This window comes from Stenella coeruleoalba (genome assembly GCF_951394435.1).
Source record: "Stenella coeruleoalba genome assembly, chromosome: 19".
In the NCBI taxonomy this organism is placed as follows: Eukaryota; Metazoa; Chordata; class Mammalia; order Artiodactyla; family Delphinidae; genus Stenella; species Stenella coeruleoalba.
In genome coordinates this window covers 37525633-37544811 of record NC_137165.1, presented here as the reverse complement: position 1 = coordinate 37544811, position 19179 = coordinate 37525633, and the positions used below count along the sequence as shown (strand labels likewise).

Here is a 19179-nt window from a genome sequence, read left to right as displayed (position 1 = left end):
GAAGGGCAAATCTGAAGCCCGGTTTGTCCTCCTGGATCCTCTGACACACAGGCCAGCTGAGGCACCTTTCCAGAGCTTCTGCTCTTGCCATCCCCACAGAAAGAAAGCTTTACCTCAGATTGCGTACCTAAACATTTCAGAGATGGAACTTCCTCCAGTTGCTTACATAATCTTTTCAGGGTATCACATTAGAAGAACTCTCACTCAAGTTTTGTAACCTTAGGCATGTCCCTCAGGGTTTCAATTTCTCTCACCTATAAAATGGGAAGATGCTATCTATCTCTCATTTATCCTACCCAACCCATCGAGTTGTTGGGAAGTTCAAATGAGATACTGTACAGGAAGGTTTGATGAAACGTGAGCAGTGCTGAGCCAGTGCAGTTACCTGAGAGACAGTGTGCGTACAGGAGACCCTGGGTATGCCCTGGTCCCCAGATCCACGTGCTGATCTGGAAAGTGAGGACTCAGGAGGCACAGGACAGCAGCCAGGACATGGAGAACTGGGCACTTGCTCACATAGGTGACACTTAGGAGGAAACCGAGAAGCGCAAAGGAGTGGTTTCTAATAAGCAAATCCTGCCTTTGATTAGACTGATAATAGGTCAAATAATACACACCTTGGCCCAATGGCCAATGGTTCTCCAGTGTATCCCACTGCCCTGTCCAGCACTGCTGCAGGGAAGGCAGAGGAGGAGCCCCAGAGCATTCCTGTGAGCTCACTGGGAATTTGGACATTAACTTTTCTGCAAACACATCCAGTCAGTGACAGAACCAGTCAGAGATAAGAACTTCCCTTTATTAAGTCTCCACATTCATGTCCCCTTGATATTTTTGTATTTACTTAAGGAGAAGGGGGATTGGGAATTCGGTCTTAAAACATGTAGGGTGCAGGAAAGCCCACTTCCGTTACTCGCCTTGGCAGAAGCAGCCTGATTCCTCAGTAGGATGTGGACTGTGAGCTAAGAAGGACAAGGGACTGGCGGATGCTGGTAGCTCACAAAGGAAACTTGAGATTAGGGAGACGCAATAAATTCCTACCGCTTAGACATCTGGAGCATAATCTCTGCAAGCTAAAGAATCAAACTCGGCCTTCAAAATCCCTTAAGGAACTCAGACCCCGAAGACAAGCCAGGTGAGTGAAACAAAAGACCAGAGATACCACACAGTACAAAATAGTCATTATTTATATTTTCAAAAAGAAAAAAATTAACATTTGGAAGTTCTCCCCTGTAGGAAGAGGGGCGAATTGGAAGGAACAGGACTGGCTCCTATGCAGGTGGCAAGTCAGGTACGAACAGCTGAGCAATCCGGGCTGGGAGTTTTTCCACACAGCATTAATAATAAAATTTCCTTTTCTCGTCTTTTTGCTCTGTTTTTGTTTTGTGTGTGTTTGTTTTTTAGAAAAAGGAACAGGGGAGAAGAAATAAAATCAGAGAAAAATGCCAAAAAACATTTTCCACAATATCTAAAAACAGAGAACCATAGTTTTTGTCAAGACAGTATGAATTCTGGATGAATTACTTTTTCCAGTTTTCAACACCAAATAAAGATTTTTTTCCAAAAGCTACCACATCAGAATACTCATCTTCTAGATCAAAATCGTCTCCTTCCCCTTTCACCTCTCCTTGTTGTTTTTCATAAAAGGGTAACGGGAAGTATTGTGTTCTTGCAAACAATAAGTGCTAACAACAAGAGAGCTCTTCTGATACTTGCATGGTGCGTGGTGAGTTCTCACAAATACCCAAGTTTTAGCACAGCTGGATGTACTAAAACTTCTCTCAACATAAATACTACTGGAATCCAAAAACTGATTTTTGAGAAATTCTGCAAAAATCCTTTCTTCTTTCCTTTTCCCTTCTCTTAAAACTAAATGTCCTTTTTAAATTTTCTTTTTGCTCCAGGCACCTGACGATCTGTTCTGCTCAGTCAGATGCAGACAGGTTTCTCCAAAGTACCACCGCTGGGATGTCCTCAGGGCTAGCGCCTAAACTGAATCCCCACAGTATCAAACTCGGCCAGGCCAAAGAGAACACAGTGACGCAGCAACAGGATTTTCATTAGGTTGAACAGCCCCGAGTCCCGGGCCCTTCCCTCCCCCCACCCCCATTTCCCCCAAGTTTACTTAGTGCTGTTTTAAAAGTCTGGGGCCACGATGCAGTCTTTTCCCCCCACAACGGAGTAGAAGCTCCACAGATTGCGCTGTCTACCTGGTGGTTTGTGGCAGCAACAGTGGCTGCTGCTTCTGGAACGTAAACGGAGTCTTACAACAGGCAGGATCTTAGGACTGCTTCAGGCGCTTGCGCGGGGGTCCCAGGAACGGGCACTGTGCTGAAGCCAGAGAGCGGTACGCCTCAGCCACCAAGTGGGGATGTGACACCACCATTGACTTCCACCCGGAGGTCTCCAAGACGTCCGAAGCATGACTAGGAGAAATGCGAGAGATGGGTTACCAGAGGGGTGAGTGGAGGATGAACCACACAGCCACCTAGACAGCCGAATTCCCCAGGGGTTGCTGTTATGGGTGTCAATGCAAGACGTACTCAGACAGAACCCTTAACATGCATGAGAATTTGCTTGTTAGAAAATGTGCAGACAGGTGACCAGGTTACAACTGTTGTAACTCTGAAAACTAGGACTCTGAGACGCTATGTTCTCAATTACAAAAGAGGAAATGTTCCTCAGGCTCTTCTCTACATCATCAATGCTCTTCATATTCGTTGGTGATGCTGATAAAGAGAAAGAGCAAGACTTCTCTGGGTCAGACAGCTCTGAGCTTCCATCTGGCTTTGCCATTTACTAGTCCCATAACCACAAAGCAGGTCACGGCCTGGGGCCTATTTGATAATCGAAAAAGAGGGGCTAATACTCACACTTCACTGAACGGTTAACATCTAAAAAGCACCAAGCAAGCGTCCAGCACAGAGTGAGCACTCAGGACAAGGAACACTTTGCTTCGGAACAATCTTACAGACTTAGAGGACATCATTTCCTGTTTTCAGGGCATTTTCTGAGTTAAGTAATGTTTACTCACCTACCCTGCGACCTCTTAGACCTCTCACCCCCCAGAACTGCTGTTTTGAGGGCTTTATTAGTAGGCCTGCTTCTCTTCCTGGGGTTTTTTCCAACTTTTGCTCCCCATCAGGCAAAGGAGTATAACATGTCCCACTGAGAATTATTTCAGAAAGTAATATGGTCATTTAGGATGAAGGAACAGTTCTACTGGAATTTACGCTTCTTTCTCAAAACAGGTATTTTACGACCTCGTCTCCTGATCATGCCTTCTCTTTTCCCCCGTTCTGCAGTCGACCACTGGACACTCTTACTAACTCATAAAAATCCACTTCTGCTCTCCCAGAGATCTGCATGTCTTTTTTTTAACGGTGAGTATGAAGTACAGATACTATTGCTTTAGGGGACACAGCTTTTTCAGACCAGCAAGTTGTCATTTTCATCAATTCTGATCCTGCAAGGTAGTAATACACTTCACTCACCAATCAGATTAGACTGATGAAAGCAGAACCATTTTTCACACCGTCAAGCTGAAGGAAAAGATGGACACTCTCTACTTACTACTAAGAAGCTTAATGAAGCTACTCACCTGTTTCACTCGCCAATTCAAAGTCTTCCTTTCTCATTCGTTAACTAACCCAACTACCCTGAAAGAACTCTGAAGATGACAACTCACTAGTTGATGAAATCCACTGCCTGAGTTTTCAGCTGATCTGCGCTGTGGAGGTCAGCCAGGATGAGAATCTCTGCGGCGTTCTCCACGGAGAGGTTACTGCAGAGGGCATCCTCACACATGACCTTTAAACGCTCCAAGGCATACTGTAAAACACAAGCGTGGCTGTCGTCAGAGCAGGAATGCTCTGGACTGACCGCTACTGAAGTTGTTTTCTTCAGCTGTACCATCACGTAACTGGATACCTTAACAAAACTGCACAGACCACGAAAATGCTGCTACTGCAATTATAAAACAAAACCATACTCCGAAGGCCGAAATGAACAGCCAAGATACCTTGCATAGCTGCCATTCAAGTTCTAAAGTCTATTAGAAAAGTGGCAATTATGGAATAGACCCACATCTTCAAGTTTTCCCCTACCCCGGCTACCATTAAAGTGTCTCTTAAACCATCACCACCTACCCTTACAATGAGGTATTTCTCTGCTTCAAGTTGACAGGGACATTACATTTAAATTTCTGCAATCCTTTTATTTAGAGCCAGACTAGGGTGCAGCACAGTCCTTTCTACTTAAGCATTGTCACCAGCCCAGCAGGATATTCCAACTGTCCCATCAGGCTGTGAAAAGGAGCCCTGTGGTGACATTCACCAGCATCTCTACCACTAGTTATTCCTGAATGAGTGTCAACTAAAGGCCTCCTTTTCAACAGAAAAGGATAAATGGAGTCCTATCTTATCGGGGTTGAGGTTAAGATTCTTAGGGTAGAAGAACAAAGCAACAGAGACCCTGGATCCAGTTTCAGCCTAAAAACTTCCTATTTTCCAAGTAAAGGGTATAAATAAATGTTTTGGAAATGAAGGCCTAGGTTAACATTGGGTACATCTGATCTACCTGATTTGTTTTGATGCAACTGTGCTACTTGCTCTCAAATATATTATGAACTTACTAAGGAATTTCAGGGAAAAGGGGGAAGAAGGGATAAAGGAAGGCACAAAATAAAATGTCATTAATCAGCTCATAGGAGAATGATTTGCTCTGAGGGTATCCACAGTCTCCATACAGGTCCCATCTTGAGGGCCTGAGAACTGAATGACACAACACTCCTTCAGGCTGAATCATGACGATCAAACCAAGACACTTTTATTGTTATGAATTCTGGGTGAGGAGGCATATCTGCTGGCACTGTGATCTCCTGCAGCAAAAAGAGAATTTTATTGGTTTTGGGTGCAGCTTTAATTTCTTACATTTGAGTAACTAGAAAACAGTTTCCATGGAAAACGGGAATGACACTACACAAGAAAGAAATTAGGCTGCCGTTTTTGTTTTAAAAGACTGGAAAAGGTTAAGTAAATGTTCAGTCTTCATACAGTGCTGCAGAGAATATTCGTCTTATCCTTTCTCAATAAAATTCTTTTAAAAGGACTTTTACTGTGAATAGCTCTGATCCCTACTGCATAATTAGACAAGAGTAGCCATTTTCGTCCCTTGGGGACAAAGGTTTTTTTTCTTAATTATGCTTCTGAAAAACCTGCCTAATGGTAGTCCTTACCCGGGAGATTGAAATTTGTCTCCTAGGCCTGGGCTATGTGTTTTGTTTTGTTTTTGGTCTAATTACACATGTCCCCAGGAGACTGGAAAAACTTAGAAGAAGCTGTTTTAGCCTCTTGGGTAAATTCTAGATGTTTAGATCCTTCCATGAAAATTTTCTTATTCTGTTTTCCTGAAGCTCACAAGGAGGTGTAAAGGTAAAAATGTTTTCAAATAAGCTTAGAGCAAGGACTGTCTAATGGGAAATTTTGAATGGAATTTGAAACACGCACCCTTCCGTTACTTCTCATTCATAAATTTAGAGCACCGCTGTGATTCAACTGCTTTAACTAACACATTGTACTGAAAAGCACCAACCTCAGAACGTCAGTTCAGGCTGACCCCCGCTCTCTCTACTTACAATAGGTTCCCAGTAGGCTCTCTGGCCGAGGAGCAGGAATGAAAACCCAGGGACACAGATGTCTAACCCTGGCTCTGAGAATGTACAACTCTGAGTTTTAGTATTTCTGTCTAAAAATTGGACCTTGTGATGCTACTCATCCTTATGGGAGCTAGACAATGAGGGGGATAAATGCCTGGTATGTATAAGCACAAGTGACTGCTTCACTGAAAATCAGAGGAAGGGGAATTCCCTGGCAGTCCAGTGGTCAGGACTCTGTGCTCTCACTGCCGAGGGCCTGGGTTCGATCCCTGCTTGGGGAACTAAAATCCCACAAGCCGTGTGGTGAGGCCAAAAAAAGAAGAAGAAAAAAAAAAAAAATCAGAGGGCAGATGAGGCAGAATCATTATAAACTCATGTTTATAAGAAGCAGCCATTTGGGCTGTGTATTCTACTTCCCCAGAACTCACAGCGAATACTTTCTTTCCGTTTCCACTGGAGGCAAGTTTCCTCTGGTCAGAACTGAGCTAGACTGGAAGGGTATAGGATGTTCACATTGCTTAATTGTACTTAATAAAGTCTTGAAAGGTGATAAGAAAGGTGCAGCTATTATTCAATCCTTTTCACCGGTAGCACTGATTGGGTTTACATGCCTCATCCTCTACAAACACTCCAAAAAGATGATCAATAAAGATAAAACCTCCACTGTAAACACAAACACTCTCCTCCGGGGTGCTAAGGGAGAAGGATGGAGATTACTCCCGGGAGTGAATCCTGAGAAGGCTCTAGTGCTCTCAGGCCAGAGCCAGCTGTGCCCCTCGGGTGGGCGCTGCAGCATCACGGCAGGAAAAGGAGGCACCTCCAGCAGAGAACCATCTTTCTCACAGGGTCTACTGCTGGCCGGGTTTAAGCCCTTTAACACCCTTGCCTCAACTGCCCCCCAATGTAAGAGAAGCTTCCACAGGATAAATAGCAATCCTTTTACACACACCCCCACCCCCACCCCTCAGTCACGTTTCCTCAGACCACAGGGCCTTGGAGGAACAGGTCACTGCTCTCTCTGGTCTATCTACACAATGAAAGTCAGTTTCCCAAAGTGTGTTTTGGGGAACACTAATCCCCAGAGGTGATCCTTGAGAAAAGTAACTCCAGGGTTAACTAAATTGGAGAAATTTGTCTATTATATTCTCTTTTAGAAAACTAACAGTACACACTGACATACTAAAGGTTCTGAGAAAGGTCCTGCTATAAAAGAGCAACACAAAAAAACCCAGTTTGACTTGGTGTTTCATTAACCTCTTCCCCTCAACCCTATTTTGGGAATCACCAGCCTGTTGTTTTAGGTAATAACCATATTTCCTTAAGGCTAAGATCTATATTTTTATTTTCACACTTTAACATTTCTCAAATTAAAACGTGTCTTACAATCAAAGCATACATTTATTGTAGTAGTCTCTCCTTTTTCCCAAAGATCTATTCGTCATCTTTCAATTCTGAATATGGTATATTTCAATAACTTCTAAGATAAAAGCTGAAAATGCTAATAAGCAGGATACTAGGTAAAAGTTATTCTCTTACGGACAAAGTATAAATAAAAGTTAATGAACTCAAGAATATTTTTGTAAATTACAAAGCCAAATTATAAATCCAAATGTTAGTATTATCTGAATCTTTAAAATCACTGTGGTTAAATTTGAGATCGGCAAGAGGAGAGGTAAACATCAACTCACCCTTCTTCTCCATAATTAGGATGACCATATAATTTGCCCTTCAAAGCAGGATACTTTTGAAAATAAAAAGGGCGCTATCAGTAACTGTGTTGGAACACGAGTGTAAACCAAGACTGTTCTGGCCAAACTAAGATATATGTGGGACTTCCCTGGTGGCCCAGTGGATAAGACTTTGCGCTCCCAATGCAGGGGGCCTGGGTTCAATCCCCGGTCAGGGAACTAGATCCCACATGCGTGCCGCAACTATGAGTTCGCATGCCGCAACTAAGAGCTCGCATGCTGCAACTAAGGAGCCTGCCTGCCGCAACTAAGAAGCCCACGCGCTGCAACTAAGGAGCCCGCCTACTGCAACTAAGACTGGTGTAACCAAATAAATAAATAAATATTAAAAAAAAAAAACGTAACTAAGATATATGTTCATCCTGCCCACAAAGCAACATAAAAGCCCAGTCATGAAACTCAAGAGGTCACCAAGACTCCTAGTCTTGTTGTTATTGTCCTGTTCTCATCTCACCTTGTCAGCAGCTGCCAGCAAATCGTCAGCCATTTTATCGAGGTTCGGAGCCTTCCCCGTGTAAATGAAGCACATCATTTCCTTAAAAACTTCAGGCTCCACATCATTGATTTCAACCCGATTCTATGCCAAAGAAACTAAAAATGAGAAACATTCCAACGGAACAGAATCCCTAGACAATTTTCATGATTTTAAGCTCTGATGAAGAGAGGAGCTCATACCATTTTAAATCTAACACGAATGGGAAAGTTCTCTTTGCCCTATTTGATTGTAATAGCCTTTTCTCCCATCATATGTACCACCTTTGTTTTCTCAAATACAATAGCAAGACAACTATACCTTTGATTTTTCACCCTTCTTTTCCTCAGTAGAAACACGTGTCTAATACCCTCACCCAAGACTATTTGGATGACCTGCCTGGAATAGTGTTTCTGCTTTACCTAGAATGCTTCCAGACTACCTCTCTCTGCTCTCAGAAATTGTCTGTTCGGGGAACTCTACTCCATTTGAATAACATAATAAGACAAAAAAAACCAGGAAAATAAATCTGCTGCCAAACTGGGAAATGATCTGATTCTAGCCACCTAGCTAAAAAGAGGTATCTCTATCCTGTTACATACCTTTTTGCTTTCCTCCATTTCATGTTCAAACATGGCACTAAAAACTGGAGAACGAGCTACAAAGTGAAAGGAAAACAGAAACAGATATGGTTATCACACCAAAATCTCTTGGTTCTTCTGTTATGAAGAAGAGATCATTTTCTTTTTTTCTTTTCTGGCCACACCATGTGGCTTGTGGGATCTTAGTTCCCCGACCAGGGATTGAACCTGGGCCAATGGCAGTGAAAGCACCGAGTCCTAACCACTGGACTGCCAGGGAACTCCAGAAGAAGAGATCATTTTCTTTCCTGTCCCACTACTACAGAAATGGTCTTTTATATCAAATTATGCCAGAATTATAAAATTACTTTCTTTTTATATTATACAATAAGTGAATAATTATTATATAATACGTAGGGAAAATAAGAAATCACTTCTTTCAAAATAATTTATTGGCCTCATTCCAACCATTCATATTTCAAGGAGATTACTCAAATTACCTATGTTAGATGACAATGATATCCTCTGAGTAGATCTTGGGGTTCAAATGGAAGCTCCTTCATGGTCTAAGCAGGGTGTCCTAATACCTGCATTTTTGCCTGGAACAATGATACCTACACTTCCTCCGCTTCCAGGGACCACACAGCAAGGAGGTCAAGAACAGGGCTCAATGGCATCCCTTAGCTAGGTGAAGTGCAGGCTTATTTATGGCAGGCTGTCTGTTCCTCCAAGCCATGCATTATCAACAGAGATGGTAACGCCCCAAAGAGGTGAAAACAATCTTAGGTATCACAATCATTTGTGGCCCTTCAGATCTTAACCCAACTAGACAAAATCTTATTCCTTAATGTCTTAATTTTTTCCTTAGGGGTGGGAATAATGAAAAAAAGGTTCAGAAACAGTGTTCTAAGCCATGCCCATTCTAGTCTAATGAACACCATGAAAATTAAGTAAACTTAATTTCAACCATGAAAGTAATAAAATGGCTAAGAACTCAAATTTTATCATGTCCAATAAATCAGGGGTTTTGGTGAAAGTTGAGATTACCAATCTCTATCGAAGAGAGGAGGGACAGATGGAATATATAGAAGGAGTTTCAGCTAACAGGCACCTGGAACTCTGACCTAATTTATGTCAGAAAGGACTAATTTTAGATTGGCCATTTTCTAACCACATAAGCTTGGGCAAATCACGTAACCCTCTGAACCTCAATATTTTAATCTATTCCAAAAGAATATCAGTTCTCATTGTTCTTATCTCTGCAAGGCTATAGACTATAAGGTACTATATAAATACATTACAGAAGCTGAAGACTAAAGGGCTGGTGCTTTTAATAAAGAGGGAAGGGTCCAAGGCAGCAATATGCCTAGAGGGATCAGTGGATAGAGAGAAGCTGATGTTATGAGAATAAATAAAATAATCTAGGGAGACTAAAGTAGAGTGAAAAGAGAACTAAGGCAGACCCTTAGGGAACAACAGCGTTTAAAGGGATGGGTGAAGAAGAGGGAGGCCACACATTAGAAGGCGCCAGAAAGCCAGCCAGAGAAACCAGAAGAAAGGAGTCAAATCATATATAAACTAGAGTCCCTCAAATTTAGGAACTAGCAGGTCATGTAACTTTGGAAAACCGCTTTTGTGGCATGGAGGCAAACTGAGGGTAAGTGGGAGGAAAGAATAGAGAGAATGAATATGTTAACTCAAGAAACTTAGCTCTGGGAAATAAAGAGAGAATTAACTAGAGGGAGAAGCTTGAGCGTGTTTACAGGCTGAGCGTGAACAGGCAACAGGAGAAAGAGATGGCAACGATACCGGAGAACAAGGGTCTAATTGGCAGAGTAAGGCTTCTGAGAAGGCAGCATGAGACAGAACAACGGTAGAAAGTAGTCTGCTTTGGACACGAAGAACACCACCTCCACTGAGAATGCAGAGAAAATGCAAGGGAGAGGCAAGAGCCCAGGGAGAAGGGCCTTGATTTTCTCTTGGAAGAAGTAGCAAGGTCATCTTTTAGGAGCTGGAGATTAAAGGAGAGTGGTAAAGGTGTGAAGTGTCTATTGTTGAGAAAAAGAAAAGGAGTTGACTACGCATCTGTAGAAAGGGGTCTCGGCAGCGCCGAGGGCCTAGCTGAGCACAGAGGCACGAACACAAGAGTTAATGCCTTCCTTTAGCAAGTCTCAGTAACACCTAGTTGAGAGAGGGATCAGGAAGATGGTTAGACTGAGCCAGACAGAGGTTTTGCCAGGTGTGTACTTCAGAATGACAGGGCTGATGGTCTTGGTAAGAAATCTGTTACCTGAAGGTTCATGTGATTTCCTCTTACATCTCTTGGCCTGAATATAATTTTGTGGCTGAAAGCTACGCTTCCCTGTGAGGTAAGGCCATCAGTCTGCCTTAACAGTTCCTGCTGTGTGCCAGTCTTTCTGGTCTTAAAGACCAAGGACCTATTACTAGAACAAGACCTGATCTTCCACGTCACTGGCAACATTCTCATTCTTCTAGTAAGCTTGTATGGAAGAGAGGGCTAAGACCTCCAGGGCTGGGGATTTGGCTACGTGGTGGTTTAGTCCTGAGTCCAGAATCCTCTCCATTACATCCTAAGTCCCTGTCTAGGGGCTGATACCTGCTCTTAACCAGTGTTTTGACATCTAGCCTCCAGGTGCAAAGGCATCCAATACACATCATCATCCACTCCTTGCAAATGATGGCCTAAGTCCACTACAGAGAGAAAAAAGAAGTAGCATTTTTATGGAGAGTAGCCTTTTTGGTTTTGACAACGAATGTCACCACAATATAAAAATATATTTAGCTGCAGTTTTTTTGGACTAGTTCAAAAAGTTGAAGTCATTCAAAAGGTGATTATGCAGCCTACTGTTTTTCCTCGTTTAACCACAACTAAAGCTCCCCATGAATAAATACCAACCTGCTAAGATAGCTTTGTGAGCCTGGAATTCCTGGCCAGCAACACACAAACAACAGTCTGTGAACCGGGAATTCTCCCACAGTCCTCCTAACTCATCCGCCAACCGGCACTCAGGAACCTTCACCATATTCATGGTGTTCTGGCCAGAAATGTTGACAGAATCTTGCACCACACTCACCTGTGAAAGATAAGAAAACACAGTCCAAAGCTTTTGTTACCAGGAATTTTCTTCCCAGCAGGAGGAGAGATGACTTTTACCTTGTTGTTATGGTACATTTAGAAACTGATGTTAGGCATATTCTCTTGAAACCACCTTCACAAATGAAGTCTTTAACCTCTGGATCAAGTAATTTCCAAACTATCATGATCATACTTATTCTACACCATCTCAGGACAGTAAGGAGAGAGCCCCACAGATCTCCTTCTCTTCCAAACTTCTAACAAGCTCCTCCTTCCCTGCCCTGAAGACCTGGGCAAAACCCCCAGAGGGAAAAAACTGACAAAAACAAATGTTAAACCTCAAGTATTTACCTTATTCTGCCTTAAGCAAAAGGTTAAATATAAAGAACTCTATAGAAACTACCATTTAAACTAAACTCTCCAGAGAAAAGACTCTAGTAAGCCTAAAAGCACTTCACTTTTTTCAGTTGGGTCTGGAACATAAAAATAAAATGCAGCTTCCATAGGGCCTGGTAAATAATTGGCATTTCCTCACAAATGTTAGTTTAATGAACAGGACTGGGCCTGCAAGATCTTGCGCAGTGGTAACTGGGTGGGTATCCCACACCATTTATACCCTCACTCGGTCATTGGTGACAACGACATACAAGATGACTGGCTCCAGCTGGGCATGCACTTACAGCCGTGCAACACAATGACGACAACGGGTTTATAGAGGAATCCAACTTGCCGCTTGGCTTCAGCAGCAGCATGGTTTAACCAGTTGAATTAACTGTTCAGTCTAGAGAAAAACCCTGGTAACTTCTAGATGGATCAATGAAGCTCACATAAGTTTGTCAGGATACAAAATACAAGGATTTATAAACCATATAACATCATAAAATAAATGTAAATGACCAAACTGAAGATGAGACCGAACAGATCAGTCTTCCGCCTGACAACCCTGGCTATGCGTCCTCTCCTGTATCACATTAGGCTAGAAATGTTCAAATGAAAGCAGAATTCACAAACCCTGAGAATCAGCTCCCCACTCTTGCTATTCCTATGAGTTAGATGAGAAAGACAGCTGAGGAGCATCCTAAATGACCCAAATTTCTTTTAACCTTCAAGAGGCAAGTCATCCCTTCCTTAAATGCAGTCATAAACCCAGAGGCAAAGTTAATGCCCCATCCAAGTGACCTGTAGTCCCTTCTGCGTAGGAGTGAGATATTTACTATCAGGTCAAGAAGTTTATTCATTTGTTTAAAGCTGGCTGTTACGGTCTTGGGCAATGAAGCAACCAAGCTAATGAACTATGAATGTGCTTAGCATCAGTACCACATTTATCAGAGCCAGAGTATAACATTATTTTAATAGCCCAGGGCCCAACACAAACCACTCCACAGAGATCGTCCCATGTAAGATCTCTAATTTGGTTCAGCAACTTTCTCATATTAACACCCTTACTTCTTTGATATAATATTAACACCGAAAGTAGAAGTAGCCTACTTCCAGTTTTAGCTTCAAAATACTGCTGATTTAAAAACAAACAAACAAAGCACCAAGGAAAAGACCAATTAAATCCAACTTCCTCATAGGGAAAGGCAGGAATCGCTTGGGATGGCCAATGAAGGGAATGGAGAACGCTTTTGGCACTGGGTTCCTAAGCTTGAATTAAACCACGCTGACAGGAGCCCAAAGTCATTAACACTTGATGGCAATCTACTATACTGGGTAAAATGAACTGGCAAGAGCCAAGCTGATTTGCAAACTGTGGTGACCAGTGGACTCTGTGCTGGTTGCATGTGCACTTGGTAATGAGTGCGGCCCAAAGACTGTGACTCCTCTCACTGGGGCAATTCCTCTCTTCAGACACAGACAGGAACACAGCAGGAAGGAGAATGTACCTTTACTGTCTGAGCCAGACTTGTTCTGCAGATATATGGATGCCTGGAGTCTCCAGAGCTCTGAATGTCTGGCACCTCTTACCAACATTAAATACGCTTAATTAAAAATAAATTTTAAATGGCATACACAAATGAGTCTTCAGAGCCCAAACTTTTAACTTAGAAAGGGATTGTTTTCCTCTGCAAATGATGATGCTAAAATGATACCATTTTGAGAAAAACTAAAGATTTTTTTTTAATGCCTATAAAGTTGACTACGGAGACTCATTCAAAATTGCAGCTGTGAAGATGACGTGACTGTGACATTTATGTCTTAGAAATGACTGCATGAAAATGTCTCAGGAAGGCTCTATAACCCTCTAAATTTCAAGTTGTAAAAGGGCCTCACTTTTAAAGTCAATTCCTTTTCTTAAAAAAGAAAATTTCATAAAAGACATAAAATTTCATAAAAGATTGTGCCATTTCTTGTTTACTTTGTCTAAACACAGAATGTCAAGGTAAAACCACTGAAATATATTTTTAATTTCTGTATAATTAAAACAATCAAGAAAAAATAAACAGACAGCATATAGATTGTTTATAGCAGCAGCACTATCAAAAGACTAGCAACAAACTAAATGTCCATCAGGGGACTTCCCTGGCGGTCCAGTGGTTAAGAATCCGCCTTCCAATGCAAGGGACGTGGGTTCGATCCCTGGTCAGGCAGCTAAGATCCTGCATGCCACAGGGCGACTAAGCCCACACGCCGCAGCTACTGATCCTGCACACTCTGGAGCCCACACGCTAAACTAGAGAGCCTATGTGCTGCAACTACTGAGCCCGTGCGCCACAACTAGAGAAGCCCATGCACCACAACTAGAGAAGCCCATGCACCGCAACTAAGACCCAAAGCAGCCAACTAAATAAATATTAAAAATAAATAAATAAATGTCCATCAGCAAGAGAATGAATAAACAATCAACTGTCGTGTGAATACACAGCAAACTACTGTACAGCACTAAAAATCAAGAATTATAGTTACATTCACGATATAAATAAATTTTAGAAACATAATATGAAAACAGCAAGTCCTAGATGACTACATACATCCTGACACCATTTTCATAAAGCTCAAAAACAAGTGAACCTAAACAATATATTGTTCAGGCATGCAAATAATGAACAAGGGAATGATAAACAATTCAAAAGCGCTATTTATTATCATCATCTGAGTAGGGAGACAACAGGTCTAAGGGACAGGGGAGAAGCATATGTAGTTCTCAGTTATTGGTGATGTTGCTGGGTTGGGTGGTAGGTTTACGACATTATCATGTTTTATAACCTATAATGATAATACATATTTAATCACCAGTTTTGTAGGTCAAGATCAAATATTATTAGCATTTTCGTAAGTTCAACTAATATATACAAATAATCCATTTAAAAATGATAAAAAGAAAAATTAGTAGACCCACATATTTAAAATTTGGCAAAAATACATATTCCCAGGCTTTGAACGGATATTCTGTGTTTGATAAGGAAAGAGATGTTTTAAGAGTTAACTAGGGGCTTCCCTGGTGGCGCAGTGGTTGAGAGTCCGCCTGCCGATGCAGGGGAAACGGGTTCGTGCCCCAGTCCAGGAAGATCCCACATGCCGCGGAGCGGCTGGGCCCGTGAGCCATGGCTGCTGAGCCTGCGCGGCCGGAGCCTGTGCTCCACAACGGGAGAGGCCACAACAGTGAGAGGCCCGCGTACCAAAAAAAAAAAAAAAAAAAAAAAGAAGAGTTAACTAGTACTGAGATATTTCATATTTCATATGGTATTTAATATTTCAACTTTAATTGCAACATTACAAAGAGGCACTGGAATCTTCTACCTGTCAGAGGCATATACATTGACGGTGGAATACATGTATATTTATTGCTAACAGCTACTTGTTTTCAATATAAATAAGTGGAAAGAAGATCAATAGAAGCTGAAACATTTCAAGTAGATTTTCTGTGGTCCAAATTGTTACAGAGAAAATTAAAAGTGTAAAGCTTTCACGATTCTCTCTTTCATTACCAAAAGAAAACTTGGTAGAGCCCATGTTTCCTTGGGTAAATGGCATTCAGTTTCACTTAGTGTAGCACAGCAGACTAGAGATGGAAAATGGAGAGCTGACATAGCCCTGACACTAATTTGCTGCACAATGTTAGTAAACTTACCTGACCTCCTTAGGCACTGCTTCTCTCCCCAGTAACATGAAATGAAGAGAAAAGAACGAACCTAGCTCAAAGGATTGTGATAAGAGACAATTAAGGGAATGCGTTAACTAAGCAACATCAACTTGGAAGAACTGCCATACTTCCTAATAGTCAGACAGAAAGATCACCGAGAATCAAAAGTGAACCCAGTGCAGCACATTACAAACAAGACTACTCAGTCGGCATTTTTCAGAGTTTCATTAATGGTTTTACCACTGAAATACAACCCAAACACACAAATGTGTGATTCTCAGTCTTTCGCCTTCGGATTCCCTCTTGTGGCCTCTGGGAACAGACCAAAAATATCCACAAAACAACTGTACTTATTACTTACATCAGGACAGGACAGAAGTGCCTGGGCCAAAGACCGAGTAAGGAATGGAACAGTGGAGTACTCATAACCTAAATTTGTATGTGGACATCAACTTCATAAAGGCCTCTAAATTATAACAAAATACTAACTAAACCAATAATAAATAAATATGAACAAAATAAATTTGTTTATAAATATTCTATTGATAGAAGTAGCACAGGTCAGAAGGATAGAATTTGCACCAAAGGACGATCCAGCTCTGAAATGCACTAAGAACTTAGATGAGCTGCAGACATTTTTAAAACCCACACATTCAAAACACACCCCCCACGCAACTGTCTTGCAATGCTGAATGCTACTAAGTCCACAGAGAGCCTTGGAACAGAAACGAGTCTCACTAGGCACAAGCCCAAGAACAAGAAGCAACACTCAGCACCTGTGGCCAACAGAGAAGTGTGAGAGGAACAGATGGCACACCTGGTCCGATGGTAAGAAACCGATGGCATCAGCAGAACTCAACAGACGTTTCCCTGTTCAACATCTCCTCATTTCCAAAGTGTCATCTCACTTCCCTTCTAAGTCAGTAAGGCATTTCTAAACTTAACCACAGGATTTCTCCTAAGAGAATTTCATATGGGGAAGCAAAGAGAGAGTGCACCTCGGACTTAACTACAGGATGAGAGATTGCCAAGTGAGGGCAGGCCAACTGGTTTCCAAATCAAGAATGTCAATACAAGGGCTGGAGCAGATGGAATGGATCTGGTGATGGTATAGAGGGGAAGCATGTAAGACAAGGCTGGACCCACTGTGGACTTGAAAATGCTACAGTAAAGGTTTTGGTGTTGCCTTAAGCACCAGATGCATTATGTAGAGGCGATTTCTCTTCCTTCAGAGAGCAGTTCAAAAATTGGCTTTCATTTCCAACAGAAATTAGAGTTTTCCACTCTTTTAATTTTTTTCTGAAATATAGGATCTCTAAGGTGGGTGAATATTAAATTGATGGTTTGTTTATGTAACATCCAACATGACATAAAACCACCTAATTGTTCTCATTTCTCCACTTGGGCAACTGAGTATGATCTATAACTACTTGGATTTATGTAGAATTCAAATTCCAAGTCCATCAGACAAAAAACAACTGCAAAATTTTATGTATTTTTACAGACGCCATCACTCTAGTATTTCCTTCTTTTACTTAGCAATTAAAAAGGAGAAAAGGTAGTTATTATGCAAACTATACTTTATGTATTCAGTGTGATATTTTAATAAACTATAGCTCCCAAATTTCCTAATCATCAGCAACTATTCCGTGGAAATATTCAATGAGCTGTGACTTGGAAAAGAAGCTGGCTACTGCTGGCCAGGCCTCGTCTACAAAGGGGCAAGGTTCCTAAGAGACACGTTTCCTACTGTGCAGGCGGTGATATGCCTATTATTTGACAGAGCACACTGCTAGTTGGGGAACTTGCCTGCACCTTCCCCATGAAGGCACAGTGGTCATTTTCATAAAGTGGTGTTGCTCAGGAAGCAGCTCCTTGACCATACGATGTACAGGGAATGCCAACATCCCAGCTGACTGGAGGTTTTATTCATTTCTTACACTGTGAGCTTATGAGTATTTATATATGTATTAACAGCATGAAATGACCAATTTGTATATACTCATTAAAGAAACCATTTTTCAACTCACTCTCAGTTTGGGAATTTTACTTCAAGGCTTCTCCTATAAACCTGAAAAAGGCTCTTTAGGTCGTTGGGGAGAGAAGGACTCTCCTAACTGACTACAGATAACTCTCTTAGCTAACTATGAGTTAGAGAGCTTTAACCTTTTTAACCTTCACTCTAGAAAAAATGGTTCTCACCTTCCTATTTCACAGTTACCAGCAAGACAAACTGGAGACACTCAACAACCGGTAAGAGTCATTTAGTTCGAAAAGCAGAAAAGGAAAGTGCTCTATCAAACACACGTGGACTTCATACTCAAGGAGGAGCCAGAAAGCTCAAGGAACAAATACGTTTACATATCTAGTTGCTGGTCATTCTCCTCAGCTTAAAGTTAACAGTCCTTCCAAATGCTTTCTGAAAAAATCCACAAGGAAAAAGCCAGAATTCTGACGCAAGCAGCTAAAAAATCACACATACCAAGATAGTGCACAACCTTTGTTTTTAAGAAAGTAACAGGTGGAAAGCTGAGATGCCCGACAACCTTGAAATCACGGCACAGCTTTTCAGTCAGTCACACAAATCGCATTTGTGCAGCACCACTCCACTTGGGGATTTTTCTCACTCACCATCCTTGATACAATACAATTATGTCTACTGATACCCATCAGGTCTGGGGATTGCTACTCTCACAGCAGGGTAAAAGGACTCACCTCACAGAAGAGGGTAAGCTTGTCGTCAGGGAGAAGCCCATTGGCCTCATCCAAGAGAAAATCTCTACGGATGAATTTTTTGAATCCCCAGTCTTTGCCTTGCACAAACCTATATGCCCGTTGACTCTCTGGAGTGAAAAAAAAAAAAAGTTATATTTAGGATTACTCAAAAAACCGTATCAAACCCACAATTTGTCAATGTATAAAGTTGCCATATGTGAAAATAAAGAGTCGAACAAAGGTAACATTTACCCATAGCTTTGGTTTCTTCTCCCTTGGCATTCAGGATGGAGAATTTGAATTTTGCTCGAACTTCACTCTTTGGACAGCTGACCAGTAACAGGTAAAGTGACAGGTAATCTTTGCTCTCTTCATCTAGCCCTTTTGGGTTTACCCGCAAACACCTACCCAAAACAGAAAAAAAAAATGTCGAAAGCGTCCATGTTTGTAGGCTCATGAAAGGACAGGAGGGAACTAGAACATTCAAATCAAGAGGGAGATGTTAAAAAAACAAAAAAGACAAACAAAAAAAAACCCAGGCCCCATAGAGGAGATTCTGATTCAGCGAATGACTACTTGGAAATCACTTTTCTAGAGCAACCTGAGGCACCTTTTAAAAAGTAAACAATAAAGGGGCATCCTAGGATCTGACAACACATCCCCTGCATCTCTTCCTCTTTCCTCATAATCTCCCAAATCAGTCTTTATTCCCCTAAAATATTTTAAAATTCAGCCTAGGCTCAATCTATTCTAATCCTCAATCTCAGGAAAAGCAGCCCCTTATTTTGCTGGGATTGCAGTGAAACCAGGAAAAAAAAGTCAGTGAGCC

The 19179-nt window shown here is 41.7% G+C and overlaps 1 protein-coding gene across 3 annotated transcripts in view; it reads right to left on the bottom strand.

The window, feature by feature from the left end:
- Window positions 1-2116: 2116 nt before the first annotated feature.
- SPOP (speckle type BTB/POZ protein) overlaps window positions 2117-19179 on the bottom strand; it is a 66751-nt gene continuing 49688 nt past the window's right edge. For all 3 annotated transcript variants that reach the window (XM_079903973.1, XM_079903974.1, XM_079903972.1), the window contains 7 exons: window positions 18603-18754; window positions 18351-18478; window positions 11372-11549; window positions 8476-8531; window positions 7856-7978; window positions 3686-3828; window positions 2117-2423 (listed from right to left, as the gene is read on the bottom strand). In XM_079903973.1, the coding sequence (XP_079760099.1) occupies window positions 2279-2423; window positions 3686-3828; window positions 7856-7978; window positions 8476-8531; window positions 11372-11549; window positions 18351-18478; window positions 18603-18754 (925 nt within the window). In that variant the 3' untranslated portion in view covers window positions 2117-2278. The remainder of the gene's footprint in view (window positions 2424-3685; window positions 3829-7855; window positions 7979-8475; window positions 8532-11371; window positions 11550-18350; window positions 18479-18602; window positions 18755-19179) is intronic.